This window comes from Lissotriton helveticus, chromosome 11 (assembly GCF_964261635.1).
Source record: "Lissotriton helveticus chromosome 11, aLisHel1.1, whole genome shotgun sequence".
Taxonomy (NCBI): Eukaryota; Metazoa; Chordata; class Amphibia; order Caudata; family Salamandridae; genus Lissotriton; species Lissotriton helveticus.
This window is the reverse complement of record NC_136072.1, coordinates 58,159,161-58,176,770: the sequence shown is the minus strand read 5'-3', so window position 1 is coordinate 58,176,770 and position 17,610 is coordinate 58,159,161. Positions and strand designations below refer to the sequence as shown.

Here is a 17,610-nt window from a genome sequence, read left to right as displayed (position 1 = left end):
ACAGCCCATATAGTGGAATCGTAAATCAACATAGTGGCAGAATGTTCACACTACGGGGGATTCGGGGGGTTGATTTAGTCAGTGCTCTGAAGAAGTGTACAGAATGGCCACCGTGCCAAAGATGCCCAAGGGACCGAGTCATTCAACCCCATGGTGTCAAGCTTAAGGCGGTGCACCCATCTTTGTTCGATCCTAAACAGTGCCTGTTTGGTGATGGCCGGATGGGATTCTAATACCAGCCATGTGACACTGTCAGCAGAGTGGCCATGCTGTGAGTAGTGTTCATATAGTCTCGTATGTGTCTTGGAGCACCTAATATTGCTCTTGTGCTCCGTGATCCTCAGTTTGATTTGTCTCATCGTCATCCCTATGTAGTTTTTACCACAGGAACAGGTGAGCATGTAGATACACATGGTACTGTTGCAGTTTGTGTGTCTCTGAAGGTGGCAAACAAAGGTATCGTGTAATTTAATCAAAAGGAGACTAGCTCATATTTATTTTGGGTTACAGAAAACAAGAAAAGACTCTAGTATGTTTCGTCATAGAGTGGGAACACCTGGTGAGTGTGTTCATAAAGCCCTCACCCACCAACCTAGTTGGTGGCATGCTTCATCATCGGGCCCACCCAGTAGCACCTAGCGTGCCCCGGGTGTGCTTCAACGCCTGATTACAGCGGAGCTGGTATTTTGCTGAGTGTGCAGTGAAGATAGTTAAGAAAGTGATGTTAAAACGGCTTGGCGGGGGTCCCAGTACCCGAGGGTAGAATTAGACTTTAATACCTGGGCCTCCGTCAGCGGTTAAAAAATAAGGCTGGAGGATGTAAGAGGCGAGTTACGACCTCTCACATCCAATGGGTCAACATGTTTCAGCCAGTGCCTTATGTCTATGCTGGCTTTCTTCAGGACCTAAAATAAAAGGGGGTGAGTGTAAGTAAGCTAATGGGAGTGTGGTTTAGACTATTTGTCTACACGCCCTAAAGTGTATCTATGTGTGAGAGGGGGGATTCCCTTCTCAAGACCACGCTAGTTTTTGCTCAGTCTGACCTCAAGGTTGGGAGGTGGCAAGGGCTTGACCAGCTTTTCCGGGCAGAGCCTGCTCTTGACCTGTAGTGCCTCCTTCGCATACCGGTCAGACTGAGCAAAAACTAGCGTGGTCTTGAGAAGGGAATCCCCCCTCTCACACATAGATACACTTTAGGGCGTGTAGACACATAGTCTAAACCACACTCCCATTAGCTTACTTACACTCACCCCCTTTTATTTTAGGTCCTGAGGAAAGCCAGCATAGACATAAGGCACTGGGGAAACATGTTGACCCATTGGATGTGAGAGGTTGTAACTCGCCTCTTACATCCTCCAGCCTTATTTTTTAACCGCTGACGGAGGCCCAGGTATTAAAGTCTAATTCTACCCTCGGGTACTGGGACCCCTGCCAAGCCGTTTTAACATCACTTTCTTAACTATCTTCACTGCACACTCAGCAAAATACCAGCTCCGCTGTAATCAGGCGTTGAAGCACACCCGGGGCACGCTAGGTGCTACTGGGTGGGCCCGATGATGAAGCATGCCACCAACTAGGTTGGTGGGTGAGGGCTTTATGAACACACTCACCAGGTGTTCCCACTCTATGACGAAACATACTAGAGTCTTTTCTTGTTTTTTGTAACCCAAAATAAATATGAGCTAGTCTCCTTTTGATTAAATTACATATTACCCCGGGGATAAGGACTAGCTTTCTGGTCCTCTCTCTCTCTCTTGATTTCACAAACAAAGGTATCGGTCAGTCTGACTTCCTTACACTGTAGTGTTTGTGGGCACACTATGCAACCACCGCAGGGAAAGTGACCCACTACCGGGGGGAGGCCCGAAAGGGTGTTTTGATTGTTCAGGTTCTGTTTCTTAGGCCGTGTGTGGATCAGCGCATCCTTCAAGTTAGCGGTTCGTTTGAAAGCAAATCGGGGGCGAGGAATATCTAAGCCACCAGAGTTGACTATATTCCAATGCTTGTTTATGGTTTTCTTTATGTACGCTGAATTCTTGGTAAAGCAAGTTACGCAAGTTATGAGTTCATCTGACACTTTGGGGTGGGTTTCCAGCAGAGTCTCCCTTGGATTATTTAGGGCTCGTTTTCAGGAATTGCGGATGAGTCTAGTTGGGTACCCTCTATCCTGAAGTTTGTGTTGAAGAAGGGTAGCTTCTTGTTGGAAATCAGACTTAGCAGTGCAATTCCTCCGGACCCTGAGGAACTGTCCAATGGGGAGTTTGTCCCTCAAGGCCCGTGGATGGTGGCTCTCATACCGTAGGAGGCTATTCCTGTCAGTGCTCTTGCGATAGAGGGTGGTGCTGAGCCCAGTATGATCTAGATTGATACATAAATCCAGAAATGGGATAGTTGTTTCTGAGATGGTACCAGTAAATCTGAGGAAAGGATTCTGTTGGTTAATCCAGGAGCAGAAGGCCTCACAGGTGGGACGATCACCCTTCCATAGTACACACACATGCCTACATCGTTAGGCAGGACATGATACACAACAGAATATTACTTTTGTAGATCTTTATTTTCACTATACACCTAAGGACCCAAGACCATTTGACCAGGTGAATGTCACTGGCGATCGTGCTTGCGACTCCGCAATTTTTGGGGTGATGATCGCTGTGAGGGGTCAGGTTGAGCTTGTCGCCTACGTGTATGTGGGTGTTGTACAGGGTGATCTACAAGTGCAGGTGCAGATGGTGTCTGAACATTTGGTGCCTGTGCCTGGACAAGGGCTGGTTGTGAAGGTGGTGGGAGTGACTGTACAGAGGTTGGTGGTGGTTGTGCAGGTGGTGGGAGTGAATGTACAGAGGTCGGTGGTGGTTGTGCAGGTGGTGGGAGTGACAGTACAGGGGTTGGTGGTGTTGTGCAGGTGGTGGGGTGGTGTGAGTGACAGTACAGGGGTTGGTGGTGGCTGTGCAGGTGGTGGGGGTGGTGAGAGTGACAGTACAGGGGTTGGTGGGGGTTGTGCAGGTGGTGGGGGTGCCTGTTCAGGGTGCCGGTGTGTTTGTATACCTTTGCTGTGGTGCTGTGCAGTTGGTGGTACAGGTGTGTGGATGTGCTGCGTTGGCCACGAAGGAAGACTTTGGATCATGGCCAAGGCATGGTGTCTTGCACTCTCTTCCCTTTGGATGGATATCAGGTCTTTCATATTCCTGGACATGTCCTGCCAAGTTCTATCCATCCTATCCAAAGCTTGGCTCAACCTGTCCACCACCTGAGGGAATTGGACCATGTCCTGCAAGGAACCAGACATGTCTGACAGGGTAGCCCCTATGGCACGAATGTCCTGCCTCACATCTGCCTGCTGTTGGAAGAGGTTCTGCTCCCACTGGCCACCATCGCCAGGTGCAGGCCCCCTCTGCAGGTGTCTGCCAGGGATGGGATGAGCAGATCCAGCACCAGGGGGGTGGCAGGTGGAAGACTGTGGGCAGGAGAATGGTGCCCAGGGGATACCTGCACAACAGGGCTGGTACTTCCCACAGATGGTGGAGAGAATGGCAGGGATACACTGTGTAGGGAAGAGCGGGTAGGAGAACCACTATGTCGGTCCAGGACGTGAGGGCTGTGAGGGAGTGATGTCTGTGTTGTGATGCGTGTGAGCTGTGGCTGGTTTGCTCTATGCTGGGGTTTCGGAGGAGGCTGACGAACGTTGCTTGGTGGAGGATGTGATGCCGTGACATCAGAATCGTCATCCCCCGAGTGGATGGATATGTAGTCATCATCATCCACAAAGTCAACGCCCTCATGATCTTCCTCCTCCTCTTGAACATGGCTTGCTGCCGACATGACTGCCTGGAGGATCAGGGGATTCTCCCCTCTGATTCCCCGTTGGCCAGCACTGGTCGTAGTTCTGTCATCCTCTTCCTCAGCATCATCTGGAACACAGAGGTTGCAACCTAATTAGTAATTGGCCTGGTATTTCATGTGGTGCAACACCAGGGTTGTGTTAACTGTACTTTGCACCAGCAGATGAGGATCATGTGACCTGGTTAGGGTACCACCCCAAATGCCGCTCACACCATAGCACTGAGGTGTTACACAGAGATGTACATAATTCTAGCAAACTCACGAGCTCCAGCCACAACTTTCTGTCCCTTTGCGTTCCCCCCTGGTGTATCCTGCTGAACCTGTCTCCTCAAGATGTTGTAGACATACCTGTAGAGGGTAGAGACAACATTCTCAATGATCTGCATCACCAATTGACAGACAGGCACATGTGACACTCCTGATTTGTATGTCACTTTGCAAACAACAACTGTTGATTCCATGCAGAAGGGGATCTTGATCTCTGTCTTGGCCTAGTAATCTAAGCTAGTAACACACCTCATGCCAGATTTACCTGAAGGACAGGCCTGCGAGGATTTCACTGCTTCAGCCAGGATGTCATGCATCCCCCGGGATGTTGTCCGCTGCAGTGGTATCATCCTGTCAGCACCTGTGATGAGACATAGATGTCCATATTTTAGTACAACAGATTGTAGCTATGAGCCAACATGTCATTCTCAATAACCATTCACGGATAATCCAGGACAACGTGCAGCATGTTTTCCGTCATGGACTTTACATGTGGGCACCTGCTCACATGCAGCATTTGCCAGCTGTTACCTTCATGCAGCACTGACATCAATAAAAGGACACATCAACTGACAAACTTGTATGAGAAGGTTACTGATATTTCAAGGAAGGGGATAAATGACCCGGACTCATCCGCATCACTCTGATTTCACCTTTACCATTGAGACTAAAATTTTTCATGAGTGTAATGTTGTCTGTTAACAAGTCAGAAAGGAGTTCATGTGTGAGATGTGCAGTAGTCAGGGACGTGATGTTGCTCATTTGTGCTTCCCTACCCATGAGGTCACACAGCTCATTTTTGAATGAGAGAACACAGATTTCTTATTTCCATCCTTTGAGTGTCTCTGTTCCCATACTCTATTTCCAACATCATGGTACTACTTAGCTGACAACGGATGGTGTCTTGTGCAGAAGACATCCAAACTTCATATGTTAAACACTCACCTATACATGTGAATACAATAGAAGGGAGGCAAGCATAAAACAACATTTGATTATGATCACACATTGCAGATGAGGTGAGATGCTTTGAGGCTTCCCGCCTGCACTGGGTTATCGTGTTGCTCTTCAGCCAAGTCATTTTGTAGGCGTAACTGCATGAAGATTCTCCTTAGCAGCCCCTACACCCATCTCAAAGGTGCACAACTGGCATCAGTGTGTGCCTCAGCCATAACAATTTCATTTTGATGTAACCATGTATATTCTGCTAGGGATTTATCCTATCATTGAATTGCAAGCTTGTTGTGTTTTGGTCAGTTCATATGACATATTGTTCTATTGTATGTCCTTTCTGCACTCACTTGGCATACATTTTGTGTCAGCCTCTCATTTGCCACCAGGGTCTGATCTGCCATGTGCTCAAATGCCATATGTGAGCATATTGGGATGCAGGACAACAGTGTTGTACAACTCATACAACATATGGTGGAGGTGAAAGGCCCAATTAATGAGCATTCAGCCAGATTTATTCTAGGGTTGACTTCCCTTAGCCCAGCACCGGAGCAGTGTGTGGTCCCTCAACAGATGTCAAGTCCAACCTTGTAGCAGAAGTCAGTGTGTGTCTTTGATTCTGGGAGGACCGCATTGTGCCTACAATGATAAGTGTGTTTTGCAACTTTACATTTCCGCTGCCACATGTGATGCACTCAATTTCTGGCACAAAGGACGAGCAGAAGCAGTTGTTGGCCCCACCATTGCAGAAGTGTGTCATACATAATGTCATGAGGGATCCCACATATGACTTAGAATGGGCTCACTACCTAGACGCAACCTATATCACAATTACATGCCTACGAATCCACAGGTAAGGTCCACTATCGTGTTTTGTTGATGCCCAACAAATAGTCCATCCAATGTAAGCAGTACATCACCAGATGTGTGGACTGTGCAATTTAATGTATATTGGAAAGATTTGAAGTAGGACAGTGGATGCATTGTCGATACTACTGAGACTGGTATCTCACTGCTTGTTCCTCATTACCATATCTGTGCATATAGGATTTCTTGGTTAGGTCTACAGACACTATTACAATATAGTGGGCACACCCTTGACTAGTTGTGGCACTCGTTTACAGGATTGGATTCCCCGGTCTGGGACTATTAGTGAAATACATGTTATGTACCACAATTACAAAGGTATGATGAGCCAAGACATTTTATATTTTGTCTTTCGCTGTTTATAAATGTCATATGGTAAAGGTGATTGTTCATTGACAACTCCAATTGTAATGAAGCAATATTTGCATCTCTGGTTGACTTTCATAGGTGGGCACTATTAGTCCCTCTGTCGTCTCCTGTAAATGTATGCATTTTGACCATCTCCTGGCCAGTTTGACTTACCAGTTAGTGAGGTTCTAATGCCTTCCTCTGTACATTGATTCCTCCCAGTAGATGCGGTGACCTCTGCTACTGCAGTTGTCTGTATTCTGGCTGGATGTGTCAATGGGTGAGAAGATAGAAAAGTAACCAAATGGGAAATGTGCTTGTGGAACTTTTCAGGGATTTCCCTACATCTTCTGTGTGCTAAAAGTGTTGTGAAGTACTGCCGCAGACGGGGCAGGTAGGAGCAGTGGTATGTTGGGGATGTAATTGCGTGGCAGAGTGGGAAATGGACAACAGAATACGCATATGACATATATTGATCTGATGATTATCTCACCTTCTGCTTTGTGATTTAAGCTGGCACAGGGTGATTTAATTCTTGGAGAATTTGTGGCAGGTTTACATGCCCCTTGAAAAAGATTTACACTGCTGTTGCATCACTTCTTTCACATTGGTACTGGCGCTTCCCTGCTAATATTTGTCAATTGCTACTTAGCTGGGTTGTGTATGTACGGCAGCAGTACTGTGCCCATGTTTTCAAAAGGGGGGAGGGATTAGCCTTTTCTAATGCAAAGGATTCTGGGACTTGTGGTGCTACATAGAGGGTGACACATGAGTCTCTGACTGACTATATTTTTATATACACTTTGGACAAGTTCCTTACTCACAATGACAGTGTAACACAGACAATCTTTTCATGCACTTTTTCTTTTCATTCCATTTACCTGGCACCACGTAGCAGACATCACTGACAGGCAGCCCATGGACCAAGTGGGGGTGTATTGTGGTCAGGATATCCTCCTCCAGTGGGGTGAGACGGATGCATGGTCCTGGGTATGCAGCAGGGAGGATCCTGCTTAATTCAATTCTGGAGTACTACTCCTTCACCCTCTGCCTTTCATCCTGCCGCTTTTTCTTGCTGTCCTGTACTGTGCGCCTCTCCTCCCCCAATGCTGAGACAGCAGTGGCTAACTGCTGCCATAGGTCTGCCTTCTGTGTTCCACTGGTGCAGTTGGGTGGGAGTCCATATAGGCATTTGTGGTGCCTGACTATAAACTCCACAAGCATTGTTTTCTCCTCTGCAGTGAAGTTCCTCTTTCTCCTCATTTCCATTTTCTCTGGCAATGTGAGCACTGTGGACACGAACTCTCTGTGGCCAAACCTGTTCCTTCAATGTGTGCTGCTTTTATGTGTTGTGTGGTGCTCATCAATTAGTGTTAATTGGCTTCAGCTTGAGCATGGTCGGGGATGGTAGGCATTGGCAACATTTATCATGGCAAAATTGAGCTATTGGCTGCGATTGGCTGCAGTGTGTCAGCTGATGTATGGTAGGGGCTGGTAGGCACTTGGACAGGTGCTTACCCTTGGCTAACATGACCAACTGCCATAATTCGTATCTTCAGGCCCGGAATCGGAAATTCCGGCTTAAATTAGGAAATTCCGACATAGAGACGTAAATTCCGGGCCGTAATCGTAAATCTCGCCACAGAGCCCTAAATTCAAATCTGCAGGCGGAAATTACGGCCCGGGTGCGGACGTAAAGTTTATTCTGTGAATACAAAAAGTAGTAAGTTCATTCTGTGAATACCGAAAGTAGTAAGTTCATTCTGTGAATGCCAAAAGTAGTAAGTGCATTCTGTGAATACCAAAATAGTAGTACATTTAGGATTGAGACTTAAGTTCATTCAGTGAATCGGGCCCTGATACACTACCCTACACTACACAAACAACACACTACTACCATAAACCCTAAAACACTACCCCCTGCATGACCCTCACCCTTCCACCTGTCCGCTCCCTACACTACAAAACTACCCTGCACGACACCCCAACACTACCCTAAACCCTAAAACACTACCCTACACTACACAAACACCACAACACTACACTAAACCCTAAAACACTACCCCCTGCATGACCCTCACCCTTCCACCAGTTCGCTCCCTACACTACAAAACTACCCTGCACGACACCCCAACACTACCCTAAACCCTAAAACACTACCCTACACTACACAAACACCACAACACTACACTAAACCCTAAAACACTACCCCATGCACAACCCTCCCCCGAGCCCCAGTCCTGTCCTTACACCCAAACACTCCCCTGCACAACCCCCCGACACTACCCCAAACCTATACACTACTCCTCAAACACAACACTACCCTTAATCCTAAAAGACTACCCCTGCATGACCCTCACCCTACCCTAAACCCTTAAAAACAGCCTTTCTTACCTCTCTCTCCTTGTGTACTCTGTTCTTCCTGCGTCATCAGAGGGGCGGTAATCGTTGCACGTCATTGTGAGGAAACGCCTCTGTTTCCTCCCAACGTTGTGGTTCGCATTACATCGCATGTGTTGTTACGGCGCATGTGATATGATCACATATGTAGAAATGGCTACGCGTTATTACAGCGCATGTGTTGTAACACTTGGGTAGTAATGGTACGTGGTGTAATGACCGCGAACAAATGGATGCTTACCTCTCAGATGAGGTGGTTGGACTGCCATGGTCGAGCCAGCAGTAAAGCAACTTGTAATTGGGCCAGCAGTTTCAATGGTGGTCCGAGCCTTCCAAAGCCTCATAGGCCCATTCCACGGCCGCCACAGTCAGCGGTGGGCTCGCGGTGTCAGCGGTCTTTGCAAAGTCAACACGACCAACTGGTAATACAGAGATCAAGACAGTCGGACTGCGGGTATGGTGGTCCATGGACTTTCAAACTCAAAATGAGGCCCTAAATATGAGAAGGATAAGATCTGATGCCCTGCAAACAGCTGGCCCACGGATTGAAGGCTCGACTTGGACCAGTCCACTGCTTGCAGATCATTAAAAAAAGAAGGAAAAACTGGGATAAACCATAGAGATGTATAACGAGTGAGAGAGGGAATTGAAAATGTAGCTCTTAAACTTTTCAACATGTGGTAAAACACCTGGAGGGTCTTAAACTGAGTACGCCTAAAGTAAGAGGGATTGTGGAACCGTAGCCTTGGGCAACCTTCAAAATATAGAGACCGCAAGTACCAGGTTTCATGGTAAATCATTACCTAAGATATGCGCTTCGAGACAGCAGACCAATAATCGTACTTTAAGATAGGAAGTAACCACCCACTTTTAGCTTTCGCTAGTTGCAGGATCCATATTGAGCAGCGAGAGCATTTATATTGCCATATAAACTGGACCCAAGACCTTTCAACCCAACAGAAGAAAGCAACTGTTAAATATAAAGAAATAGCTTTGAATAAATGTATACAGGCAGGAACACCATTTTGATCAGGTCAAAACGTCCCATAAGTCCTAATGGTAGCCTTTTCCATTTCTCGAACAAGTGCCTCAATTTAGCCAAAACTGACTCATAATTCAAAACCACAATGTCCTTTCCATGGAGAGAGATGGACCCCCAAATATTGTGCTGTATCAACATATCTCCTATCTCCTTTTGTGACTGGGCGTATTAAAAAGAAATTGCATCTTTGAACTTTTAAGCTTATATCCAAGGAGTAACCTGAATATCTGAGGTTCCCGCTAAATTTCTACCATGGATACTGATGGATCAGAAATTAAATTAGCCACGTCATCAGCATATGCAGCTATGCAGCTATGCTATACGTTGATGCACGTTGAAGCATTGATACAGGCATCAACATCCCCTGAGGTAGCAAACCTAGCCAACACTGGCTTATGATCTGAAAATATGCATGGGAACCGACAGGTTGAGCTATCCCTGGCATCTGGCAAATATTATATCCAACCTAAAAGAATGCCGATGAGGAGACAAGTAGTATGTATACCCTGATAATGTAGCATTTGTGCCAATTACCGACTAACCCATATGTTTTCACCAGGTGATGCAGGCGGCACATGAAGCTATCTTGCTAGATCCACAATTCCTATTTGAACAATCAAACTTGGGAAACATGGTCACATCAAAGCCCCACATATAATTATGGGATTTTCCAAACTGGCTAGCTCTACCAGAATCCGCTGAATAAGAGTAAGGTCATCCTCATTGGCACTGTACATACAGCATGTTGTTAGTCGGAACTGGCTAGATCTTAGATTGGCAATGACGCAACAACCCATCTGGTTCTTTTTTAGCTTTAAGAATGTCCATAAGGCACTACTTGCTAATATTGCTACCCCTCTTGTGGGCTTGTCCTACCCAGAAGTAACCATTATCTGGTATCCTATGCCCTCCAGCCTCGCCTCTGTCTGCATCAAGTGAGTTCCTGAAGACAGACAGTGACATATTCATTCATCATTCGTAGCTCTTGCCAGACCAATTATATTTTAGAAGAGCAAAGTAGGCCATTGACATTCCAGGTTAATATGCTCACCTTGTGTGCAGTTAACGTTTTAATCAATTTGCCCATTCCAAAACATATAAACATGTATATTGATCTCTCTAACAACTTTGAGCATCATATTTCGAATAAAATGTGAAAAACTCGGAACACCTAAACTCCTCAGCTCACCCCTACATCCAACCGCCCCTACTGCCCACTCTTCTTTCATTGCCTCTGACTTTGAGACAGTGCACTCATGTAAGTCCCTTACACTCCGACCCCATCCCTTCCCTCTAGACAAAAATAGCTACAACCGGTGAAGTGCTGCATGACCACCCCAATGCCTGTACCCTAAATGCATTCTTTCCAGTAAGTGCCCCTTATCATGTGAAAGACTACAGGTCAAGCAAGGCCATCTTGCCAAAATCATGCATTTTCTCAGGCTATGTATCCTTCTAATCCTTATTTATAGAAGCAGTTTGTTCAGGCTTTTGAGACTACAGTTCAATGAGGCCCTTAGCATGCTGTACTGAGTCTGAGAAGAAAACCTGCTATTGTAGAGGATCTTAAGCTTAGCAGACTCCTCCAGGAAGACCTGGGCCCCAGGGACTGGAAATGAGGAAACATGCTCCAGAGTTGCCAGCACCGAGTTACTTTTGCTGGGTAAAAGTCAGACAGAATGAAGACCCTAATATTCCTAACCTCAGCTGGTTTGCTAGGGCATCCTGCATTATAGACGACTTGGTGCAAGAATCAAGTTCCCACGTATATTAGAATTGCCCTAGGCTTGTTTATGGTGTTAGCATGTTGCGATCGACAGAATGGAAATCAATGGGCCCTCTGAACTTGACAGTCAATTTCCCAATCGGAAAGGCCTGTCTGAATAACTGTACAATATAGCCATGGGGATCATCCCCTTCTACATCATTGGGAATGCCAAGGACTCTGAAATTGTTCTGTGGCATCCAATTTTCCAAATCCTCAAACTTTCATGAGAGATCCTTTGTGATATTCTCGTGGTCTTTCAAATGCTCCTTGCCCACTTGGCTTTATCCTCGAGCTCTGAGATCCCTTGTCAGCTTCTGTTACTTTACATTATGTTACATTTTAGTATTCCTCCCTATGAGTACTCAAAAGATCATAGATACCGATCAGTGAGGGCGTCATGTAGAGGAGGTTGGCACTTCTGCCCCTCTTCTAAATCCTGAGCACCAGTCAAAGCCTCCTGACAGTGAAGAATAGTGTCCTCTGCCAACTTGATAGCAGACATGTCCCAGTGCAGATGTCCTTCAAGCTCATCGCTCCCACTCTCAGTCTCATCGAGCTCTTAGCGAGCTGTGCCCTGGTAAGTGTTTGTTCCTGGGGCTCACCTAGTGATGTGAACCCTCTGGCTTGAGCCTGTAACTCCTCGTGCCTGCCCTTGTACTTATCCATCTCGAAATCTGATAGTTCATCCTCTGAATAGTCAGAAAGCGAAAAGAAAACCTCTGGGCTATCCTAAATTGTTACAGCTTGCTCACAACCCACGTCCGCTATAAGACCAGGCCTTTCCAACTGAATGCTATCTATCATTGATATCCTTGAAACCACATTTGAGCTAGTCAATAGTTCTGTCATCCTGCCCCCTGTGTCCTTTGGAAGACTGGTCCTCTTAAGCTGGATATCCGTGTGCAGACCTTTGACTAGTGCGCCTTCTCATTGGTCTGTATCTCCTGTCTCCGCAAAATTAAAGTATGTTGTGTAGACCCACATGGACTATGCTGGAGGACATCTTGATTAGGTAGAACAGGGGCAAGGGCCACACAGAAGACTGAGCTAGATTTTGAAGCAACAGTATGTGGAAGTATTTTAGCTCGAGCACCCAGCATTTCAACTTAGAGTTGAGAACCGGAAAAGCTTTATGTACAGGTTGCCGTTCATCTCCTGCCCCTAGTTACCAGGCAATGCTAATATGGCAGTAATGGGGTGCTGACGTCGCTGGTGGCTTCTCTGTTTCCCCATTCAAAAGTCTGGCAAAGCATGTTGGTTTGGTCTCCTCTCCTTGGCGCAGTCCACGCTAGAACAGAAACAGAGGCAGAGTGCCAAACAGTACAACCATAGAAAAGAAAATGCTGAATCCTTAGAGAAGCTAGAAGGCTCCCCGCTGCTCACATAAATGAAGTGCCAGTTCCTGGTAGGGGATAAGGGCAAAATGTAGCCTTCACCACACACTCCACAAACCAGCAGTAGGCAATTGAATCCTACAGGTTGCTGGGTTTCCAGCAAAACAGGGTGGGAGAAGCAAGCCACAAGCCCCTGGAGATCACTGAGGGAACAAAGCCAGGAAAAAAGGAAGCAGGCCAGCACATAAGGCGGTGCAAGGTGATAGACCCTCTTACAACCCAGCAATCAGCAGGCAGCAGGGTAGCACAGCAAAGCAAGCAGTCGAAATGGCAGTCCCTCCTGGCAGAACAGCAGTCCAGTCACTGGCAATGTGCAGCATGTAGGGCCAGCAGCATCTGGTTACAAGTCCAACGCAGTGTCTAAAATCATGGGGTCAGAACCCCTGTACTTATACTCTAAATATTTTTGATGTGGAAGTAACTTCAAAAGAACTTTAGAAGTGCACAACACCCCCATTCAATCACAGCTCTGGCTCCATACATCAGTAGGGGGTAAACAAGCCATTTGTGTGAGGGCATGGACCAGCCTTTACAAATGTAGGTGAGGCCCTTATCTCTCTACCACACCCCAGAAATATCATTCAGTATGCAGATGAATGCAGATGTAACCTTGTTACACCCAACCCTTCCTGTGTGATGGCTGTCCTGAAAGTATGCACAAGCTCAGCTGTCACTTTTCCCATGATGCGGATTGGAGTCAGGCTGCAAAGCACAATGAGTCATACGCACATAGAAATGCCCACTTTCTAAAAGTGTATGGAAGATGGGGTGGACCCTATAACGCCCAGCTAGAATGGGTCAATATTAGAATTTAAGGAAAAAAGGAACTAGCTGTTCATTTAACTACTGTCAATCACTAAAAAGACAGGGACCAAATTACTCAATATTTTGGTCCAATTATTTAATCATTTCATTATTTTAAATATTTTTGTTATATCCACAAACATTGTTTTGCTGCTGGATGAGGAGCAACATTACATACTTCTCATCATTTACAAAGCCTATACAAATAACTCATTATACTATTAAACACAAATGAATTAAGACAAAAATACACATTGCACAGAAAAAACATAAAATGACTTTCAACCTCAGCATATAATGACAAGTATATACAAATATACACTGCTATCAGTCATAAGCAGAAATCAACACAAGGTGCCCAAAGACTATAGTTCAGGGCCACCATCCAACAGGGATTTATTTTATAGGCAACCTGATTGAAACAAATTCCTTCAGTTGCTCCTTTAATTCAAAAGCGTAGTCCCCTGTTGGTAAACAGTGTAATGTTTCTCCTTATCCAGTAGCAAAACAATTTTTGTGGATATAACACAAATAATAATAATTATATAATAATTAAAAATAATGAAATGATTAAATAATTGGATCAAAATATTGAGTAATTTGGTCCCTGTCTTTTTAGTGATTGACAGTAGTTAAATGAACAGCTAGTACCTTTACACTTTCTAAAAGCGGCATTTCTGAAATAGCAATGAGAAAATCTCCTTCACCAATAAGCAGGATTTATCACCTATATTCCAAACATACCAAACATGGCAATGCTACTAATTTCAGATCAGAAATGACCACTGAAAAACATATCAGGGAATTCCCGATGCAAACCCATGAGAAGAACAGGCCTTACAGCAGTAAGAAACCAAATAGACTGTGTGTCACTACCAGGACAAGCCACACAATGAGGGCACATAGCCTACCTTTTACTTACACAGCACCTTGCCCACAGGGCAACCTAGGGCCTACCTTAGGGGTGACCTACATGTAGTAAAAGGGGAATTTCAGGCTTGGGAAGTAACTTTAAATGCCAAGTCCTGTGCTCTTTACCGGTCCTAGGTCAACACAACTAGCACAAAACAACAACAGTTCAACTTAAACTGGTTCACCATCAGTTCATATTGATATTTTGTAGTGTATCAACCAGTCAGTAGAAAAAGAGAAAAGTCTCTGTAATCATTTATGAAGCATCAATTGTTGGTTTGTTATGGGGTGATTCGACCTATAGTGGCTGCACCCTGGGCTATATGTTATTATGAATTAAAATATAAATGTTCAACTATTTACCTATTTGTACTTTATTTTACTTTGTTTACTGCTAGTCATTGCATTTTTTGATTTCACTGATGTCGAAGCTTACTTCTCATCTCTTCCTTCTTGTGTTAACGTGGTCAAAGGTAATGTGATGTCAAAAATTGTGATAAAAATAGAGGAGGTTTTAAGTAACCTTGGGCAAAGTACTACGCTATGCTCGCATAGTTTGCGAGGTTTGCGCTACTTCGCACTACGCAAATTGCAAGTAGCACAGTGCAAACACACGTAGCGTAGCATAGCGTAGCGTAGTGCAGTGGTCATTTTTTGCTTGCTCGCGTTCCCCAACGGCAAGTTGGCGACCGCGAGCGAGCAAAATGACGTCACGGCGAGACTTTTTCCTCGTTCGTAATCAGCAACATCAAGTTGCCGATCGCAAGCGTGGAAAATAAAGATCCTGGCGAGAATCTCAAAACAGGGAGGTCAGGTTTCTCATTGCGAATGGTCGCGTATGCTCGCGACCTCTCGTGATGAGAAACTATCAGCCTGCGTTGAGAAAGCTGCAGCTCGAGTAGAAATCTACTGAGCGGAAGAAAACGACCGCTTGCACTGTGCAAGATGACGTTTGCACTGATTGCACAGTGTGGACAAGCATCCGGCACTGTGAAATCACTGCGAACAGCATTTTGCACAGTGCACTACGCAGTTCGCGTAGCTACACGTGGCTCGCATAATGCGAAGTACACTGCGCTTAGCTATGCAAAGCGTTACTACGCGAACTATGCCCAGGGTTAGTTTTAAGGTTATGTGATCTCACTACCCATGGCATGTTGGTGAATTGATTTCATTGACTGTTCCCCTGTACACGCTATAAAGTACTTTCTGCAAATGGTGCTTGTTTCGGAGTGTGTTTGACAGACCACATACATTGTGACAAAACTGAAATTAAACATCTATTTCCAAGTGGAATATCATGCACCCCAAATATATTTATTTAATTAGATTTGCTAATCTACTGAACATGCCCATTCCTTAGACTTCTGAATTCATACCACATGGGGTACAAACTACAATCAGTAGTACCCATCCTAACCCTCACCTTGGATTTCTGGGTGTTTCACCATGTAAAGCAGTGCCCAGCGCAGGGTGGTGGTAGTGGTCTCTGTCCCAGCTAGAAACAATTCAGCCGCAAGGCGGACCATGTTATGCTCATCAAATGTAGAAGCAACATCAGGAGGGTCCTAAATGGAATATTATTATGAGAATTCAGCAAATGTGAATATTGAAACAGCCTATTATGGCTTATGCTTATGCATATTACCAACTTGCGGACTGAGTACTGATGTAGAGCACTCTAGTCTTGGTCATAAAATAGAATTGATGGAAACTAGTACAGTGAATTGCAGAATGAATTTGTATAGATTGCAGATTTTATTTTCTAGTAGCCATTAGCGGAGGTTGCGAAGAGATGGGGTCTCACAATGGTATCCTACGCCGATGATACCCAGTTGGCGGTGGCCCTCAACGGAGATTCCGACCAACTGGCATTCAACTTTGCGGATGGTTTGAGGGCAGTTGCCAGCTGGCTAACGGCCAACTGCTTACAGCTCAACGCCCTCAAAACCGAGGTGATGGTACTGGGTAAACAGCCCGATCTGTGGGGTGCAAACTGGTGGCCCAAGGAGTTAGGACCCCCCCCAAAACCAGTGTCGGAACTAAAGAATCTTGGCGTATGGCTGGACTCCAAACTTACCTTCTCGTGGCACACTAAGAAGGTGGCATCTATGTGCTTCGGCATCTTACGTGGTTTGAGGCCTATCCTCAAATTCTTCGATGCCCCCACTCGCCAGATGGTGGTTCAAGCGAGTGTACTATCTAGACTCGACTATGCCAGCACACTGCTTCTGGGCGCTAACCAGGCGGAAGTCCTGCGATTTCAACGGGTCCAGAATGCGGCAGCTAGAGCCCTGGTAGGCCTCCCACGTGTCTGCTCAGTCCGCAGCACAATTGCTAAACTACATTGGTTGCCAGTCATCAGACACATCGAATTTAAAGCATTATGCTTTGCTTTTAAAATTCTGAAATCTGATACTCCCGTCATCCTTCAGCATCTCCTGACTCCTTACACTCCTTCGCGTAGTCTGCGTTCTGCTGGCCAAAGTCTGGCATGTGTTCCCCGATTTCGCAAATGCAGATTGGGCGGTCGATCGTTTATGGTGTTGGCCGCCAAACTGTGGAATGCACTTCCTGTTCATATTCGCTCTCTAGAAAACCTTTTTGCTTTTAGGAAAGCTATGAAAACGTATCTTTTCCCACTGCTCTATTAGCTTCCTACTCTGCTTGTTTGTTATGTTCTTTTTCAGATATAGCGCCAGGACGCCCCTTTGCTGGGGCAGCTGTGCGCTCAAAAATACATTTAACATAACATAACATAACGTATGGATAACATTTGGTAAGCTAGTTTAGAGTAAGGGTATATTATAAACTCTGACATGGGGGCCTAATCAATGTGGATGGGGGCTCATGCCTGCAGTAGTTATGGTGAGATAAATTGATTCCTCTATCTAGAGGAATGGAAGAAAAGAAAAGACTTCAGAAATTAGAGAAATGGGCAATTTCAATAACTTCATGATGAGGAGTGATTTGAAACAGCAGTATCTCCCTCTGAAAAGAGAAATCAAACTACT

General features: G+C 45.5%; 2 protein-coding genes across 4 annotated transcripts in view; one reads left to right on the top strand and one right to left on the bottom strand.

Annotated features, from left to right (window-relative positions):
* Positions 1–17,610, top strand: part of LOC144791898 (cytochrome P450 2J2-like) — a 203,004-nt gene that overhangs the window by 46,027 nt on the left and 139,367 nt on the right. The window lies entirely within an intron of this gene.
* Positions 1–17,610, bottom strand: part of LOC144791897 (cytochrome P450 2J4-like) — a 129,654-nt gene that overhangs the window by 63,794 nt on the left and 48,250 nt on the right. Inside the window, exons 6-8 of one of the 3 annotated variants that reach the window (XM_078666689.1) lie at positions 16,023–16,164; positions 4,376–4,471; positions 3,225–3,911 (exon numbers count right to left, since the gene is read on the bottom strand). In XM_078666689.1, the coding sequence (XP_078522815.1) occupies positions 3,328–3,911; positions 4,376–4,471; positions 16,023–16,164 (822 nt within the window). In that variant the 3' untranslated portion in view covers positions 3,225–3,327. Of the gene's footprint in view, positions 1–3,224; positions 3,912–4,375; positions 4,472–16,022; positions 16,165–17,610 lie in introns of those variants that run through there. The other 2 variants (XM_078666690.1, XM_078666691.1) reach the window with 2 other exon arrangements.